Genomic DNA, 5859 nt, shown 5'->3' with positions numbered 1-5859 from the left:
TACCAGGGCTATCTGCACCAAACAACCGGTATTAAAACCGAAGTACCAGAGCTATCTGCACCAAACAACCGGTATTAAAACCAAAGTACCAGAGCTATCTGCACCAAACAACCGGTATTAAAACCGAAGGAAAATTAAAAAGGGCAAAAACAAAATACAGTAAAAAACTTAAGTAAGATAAAACAAAAGAAATTATCCCTCTCCCTCCATTGTATGAAAACCAACTGCACCAAAATACAGCCACGTGTTGATAGCTTACACGTTCACTAACTGTAATCCAACAAATCGGACAGTTTCATGGCATCAAGCAATCAAACTATTCATAGCAGTAGTGCAGGAAATTCATTCATAGCTCCCAGGCTATAAAACTCAATAAAACGTGTATCAGAGTTTTAGTTGGTGAAAACTACTCCATGCGACAGAATGAGGTGAAACTTCATGTTTCAGTTAGAGCTGTATGAAAAATCTGTAGGGCGTTCGTGACATTACAGGGTGTCCAGAAAGTCTGGAACCACAAGCACTTCAACGAATTTTACAGAATTTATTCCACATGCTGTGCTTGTACATCGAAACAAGTTTGGAGATAGTATTTCCATTCTCTTTGAACACTACGAAGCATATTAGTGTCATTGTAAATGGCCCAATACTCGACCTTCTCATGCTTTGATAACACAGTAATCAGTCACGTACCTGAAATTTAGAAAAGCTGCAAATCATCTATGGTTCCAGACACCATGTAATATTGTTTATCATGGAAGCGGTCAAGGTAGAAAGCCAGTACGCTTTAAAAGTGACGTTAAGTAACTCGGATTAGGCTTTTTACTTGATACATGGCAATACAGTAGAGATCTTACCAATGACACAAGTATTGGTGTGAATGTTATTTAAAATAGTAAGATAAACTCTAAAGTAAAATTGCCTCAAAAGATCTTTAAATGGTCGAAAACCATTATAAAAGAAACATTACTAAACCATAAGTTGAAATGGACTTTTAAACAATGTGATGAACAAAGCTGGAGGAAAGTGCTCTTTGCAGATCCAAGTATTTGGAAACAGTCAATGATAGCTTGTTCAAAGGGCAGAAAAGAAAATGATATCACAATCAGTGTACGTTATCCTCTGCGAAGCACGATTGGACAAATACAAGTCAGCTAACGACGTTGGAAATCTACACAAAACTGTTGGTATGCTGATTGGTATAAAGATTGAATGTCCCACAATAACCTGTTGATTAACTTTTAGTGAGCGTAGGTCAAAGATCATGGTTACACTGAAGGCCAATCACTCTAGTTGTAATAATAAACTGGGATTTTAAAAACGGTCAAAACTAAAGAACAAATTAAGATGGAAAGAGGATACTGGCAACTAGACCCACATTTTTTGAAGGCGAGGAAGAGTTTTACGGTAGTTGCCACACGTTCAAAACATTACGGAGATGATGGATGCACCATCAAAATGCTTTTCTAGTTTTTGTTTTATATTTTCTACATAAATATATTGTATTGATTAAATTGAACATTTAACCGCAATTAAGCACTATGTGTGCGTTTCCATAATTAGTTACGATGCAGTATATGATCTGGTGAAAATTATGGTATGGAAAACTGTTCATTAACTGATTACACAGTAAATAATTCCTATAAATGCCCAATTTCCTTTTTGTGAATGTTAAAGTTTTTTTTTTTCTTCAGATACTTGGAATTCGCCAAGAACGACAGTATAATTCGACGCCATGACTATTTTACTGTGTTAAACTCCATAGCAAAAAATCCAGTTGGAACAAATCTATTGTGGGAATTTTATACAAATGAATGGGAGTATCTCGTAAACAGGTAAGTTCAGTTTCAAAGAATAAGCACGGGTTATTTCGTAAACTTTTATTTTCATGTTCTTAATTATTATATTCCAGTCTGTATTCACATATATGCAATTAACGTTACTCTTCATGTAATGGAGATAAACAATGAACTCTTTAAAGTTACTTAATAATGAAAAACCTAAGTACTATAAAAATGTAAAATCCATTATTTGGTTTCGCATGTCCTGGTTGTTAGGACAATTGACTCGTAAGATGCGAGTCGAGGGTTTGAATCCCGTCACCAAATATGCTCTCCCTTTCAGCTGTAGTGGAGTTATAATAATACGGTCAACCCGACTCTTCGTTGGTAAAAGAGTAGCGGTATTTAATGGTATTCTATAACTTCAAAATTAGGAATGCTAGTGCAGATAATTTTAGAGTAATTTTACGCGAAATTACACACACATACAAAAAAAAATTCGTTATTTAAAGAATTTTGTGATATTTTTAATTAGTCCAAAAAAATTGTAATGAGTCAATGTTGCAAGTCTTCATTTTTGCTTAATTTCAGTTTTTAATACAAAAAATGTTCGGTATTTCATTGAAATGAATTAGCAGAATTTGTGAAACTAAATTACAAACGAAAATGAAATCATTGATAAAGAGTGTTTGAGCCTAATCATTAGAATGACGTTCGGTTATTATATTTTGCTGCTACTTCTAAGGTTTGAAGAAAAATTGCTTTATCAAAAGTTGAGTATATTAAACGCCTTACTATATTATAACCAACGAATTATTCGTTGATAAGAAAATGGCTAAGACATTGTCTCTTTCTGGCCGTTTCTTCGTTATATTTATAACCAGCAGAGTACCTGATGTTGATTGGATGAAAATGGCTTTAAATATCCTGAATTATTATGATTAAATAAACCATAATAATCGTGATTTAAACAAAATGTTTAGAAAACAAAAAGCAAATTGCTAAAGCTATTTTAATCAAACCAAAACCGGGTGCATTGCTCCTGCATGTACTTTGCATGACATTAAGTTTCCAAAACAAAATTCCCCAAATTTTGATGTCCTGATTTTTGCTGTGTGGTCAAGTGTCGTTTGCAGTGTATTCTGTCTTTATTATCGTTCCATTTAATGACAAAAATATTTATTCTCTTTTCGTTGCAACACAACGTAAATGAAAATTTGCCGATACCAAACGTTTTTGTAAAGTCATTGTTTAGCTGAATCTTGAGAGTACACGCAAGCAAAAAAAGATATGGCTGAAGCAAGCCTATCTGGCGAAGGAGTGTGTGAGCAAGTTTGAGAGAAAGCACCAGCGTTTTTCAGTTAAGGGGAGTTAGAGAGTAGGTATGTATGTGTATAAGAAAGAGAGAAGGAAGGAAAGAGCACAAACGAAGGCTCCACGAAATTTTTAAATCGTTTTAACACACAAGTGATCACAGATAGAACGATTAGAAGTTCTCGCACAGAGAAGAAACTTAAATAACACCCTCTTGATCCCAGATTACAAAAAAAAATCCAGCCTTTTCACTTTCAGACTAATTGGTCGTCCTGTTTGCCCAAAATTGTTATATTGGTCACTTTGGCCTCAAAACGGCTTCGTCTACATGGCCCATTCCATTTTACTTCCCGCACAAAGTTGTATTTGTACCTCAAGTTTGGAGTCCGTAGCTAGTAAGATGTGGACGTGCATAAGAAACAGACCCACGGAGAGAGAGACATTCGCGCTTATATAAATAGATTTCATTTTGGCCTAATATTAGTCTACTTTAAGACAATTGATTTTTTTTTATTCCTTTGTTCACACAGAATGTTGTTTATTTATCAAAGCTTAATACTTTCTTGTTTAGCTATTTTCTCTAGACCTACTTCACAGGATGAGACCTTGAGAAATAATTCAAAATAACTTAAAAATATTTACGTGCAAAAGTTTGTCATTCATTCATTCATTATGTTTGTTGTCTCATATCCTTACTTTTGTTATGATACACGGACTTGAGTTTATTCACACAATTCCTAAGTTGTTCACTTACTTGCATATATTTTACTTTGCTTTGAAAATACGGTTATTGCTTCTCTTTTTTTCTACAAGGTTTTTATAGTTATTTGTGGGATTTCTTAAAAGTAAATTAACTTTTTATTGCAGTTATGCAAGCAGAGAATAACACAACATATATACGTTAGTAATATACGTTCGTTTTTGTTCACAGGCTCACATTAAATCAGTTAGGAAGATTGTTGAAGACCATGTCTAGACGTTTCGCTACGGAAGAAAAGTTAAAACAAGTAAGTGTTTATTATTTCTTCAAGTCATTTATGGTTGTTGGAAAATATAATTATATTAGCTAGAAAGGCACTAATAGAGGAAATTCTCACCCCACGATGTTCGATTTTTACATCCATCATAGAATATACAAACTATGCCTCACCCTCAAAAAGGTAAGCTTAGGTGCCAAGATCCTCTATCTCAATTTCTCTTCGAACTTTGACACATTTTGAGAATCCAAAATTTGTTTCCGAAAGTGTTTGACCAGCAGTAAGACTTTCATTTTTCAGCTAAATTTACCAAAAGTTTATAACCTGGCCCTTAGGATTATTCTTCCATCGTTCCAAATTTGATGAAAATCATATAGTTTGAGGTATACAGTTCTCTCTCTCTCTCTCTCACACACACACACACACACACAGAGGAATGAAGACACTAACCTCCTAGAAGTCATAAACCCTTCGAACACATGTTCACTTTAATTTCTTGGGTTCTCATATATTCTGTATTATTGATATTTAAATCACATTGTTTTACTTGAGGGCGTGACTTTGCAACTGAATGAATTCCATGTAGTTGAATATTTCTATCACACCGGATTACTGTTCGGTACTTCTTGTTTTTTTTTCTTAAACAGATGAAAGAGTTTTTCCTCACGTACCCAGAAGCTAGAGCATCAAAGCAAGCCAGAAAAGAAGCGCTAGAAAACGTTAATAATAACGTGAAATGGACAAACCACCATCTTCCGGAAGTTGTTCAATGGTTACAAGAAAACTATGAAGAGCGCACAAACCCCGAAGATTTCAAAGTTATAGAAACTGGAAAAAGTGTTTATTGAAATTCTACTCGAAATGTATTTGTAAATGATGGAAGTGCAATCAGTTATTTTAGAAAGGAATTGAAATATTTTGTAGTTTATTAGTTTGATATGATATTAGGTATTTTGTAAATACATTAATATTCAGAGTTATAATTGTACAATTGCGTTTGAAGTAAGGAAAGCAAACCTAATCTGTAGGTCATTGACGTTGTCGTGTTTATATAAGGTTATTGTAATAAATGTATTTTTTCACTTATGTATGTATTTAAAAATGTTTAAAACAAAGAGGGTGTTATATCTGATAATACAAAATAAACAAAACTTTTTGTATGCTATGTTTTTTTGTGTTCGAATCAAAAGTTAGATTAAACAAAATATTGCACAAATACTTGTGGAACAGAACACAAAACATCAACAACAAGCATATCATAGTTATCTTAAAGCCTGAAAGAAATCAGGATACTGAATTTCTTTCGCATAACAATATACAGTTCAATAGCATGTGAACACCTGACACTGAAATAATGGTTAGATTATGTGCAGCTTCCAATAATTACTTAAAGGATAGTGACGTCGTGGGATGAAGTTCTGTCGACCTTACTGCATCTAAAACGTCAATGAAGTCATCTCATTTACAAGAAGGAACGACAGGCATAAGATATTTTACTAAAATCTTGCACTCGTGATGAAGCATAATCCAGGGATGTCCAAGCTGCTCTCCAGATTCATTGGTGATATGAAGATAAACAGCAAAAAAGTGTACAAAAATATCTCGCACGTTTTACGGAACTTAAAAGATATTTCCGCATCAAACTTTATTGCTGCATATTTCTCACTTAAAAGGAAATTTGATCTTCACAAATTCCAAATTAAAACAAGATGAACCATAGTAACAGAAAAAGATATGCGAGATGATGTTCCTACACTATATTGTCAAAATGTCAAGACCTTTTTGTGAAC

At 33.7% G+C, this 5859-nt stretch overlaps 1 protein-coding gene across 1 annotated transcript in view; it reads left to right on the top strand.

The window, feature by feature from the left end:
- Window positions 1-5234, top strand: part of LOC106459690 (glutamyl aminopeptidase-like) — a 39349-nt gene extending 34115 nt beyond the window's left edge. The window contains 3 exon segments of the mRNA XM_013919333.1: window positions 1692-1832; window positions 4024-4099; window positions 4717-5234. Coding sequence (XP_013774787.1) covers window positions 1692-1832; window positions 4024-4099; window positions 4717-4917 — 418 coding nt within the window. The 3' untranslated portion in view covers window positions 4918-5234.
- Window positions 5235-5859: the final 625 nt, after the last annotated feature.

Source organism: Limulus polyphemus, unplaced genomic scaffold (genome assembly GCF_000517525.1).
Source record: "Limulus polyphemus unplaced genomic scaffold, Limulus_polyphemus-2.1.2 Scaffold648, whole genome shotgun sequence".
Classification (NCBI taxonomy): Eukaryota; Metazoa; Arthropoda; class Merostomata; order Xiphosura; family Limulidae; genus Limulus; species Limulus polyphemus.
The sequence above is the reverse complement of the archived record's forward strand: the minus strand, read 5'-3'. Positions and strand labels throughout refer to the sequence as shown.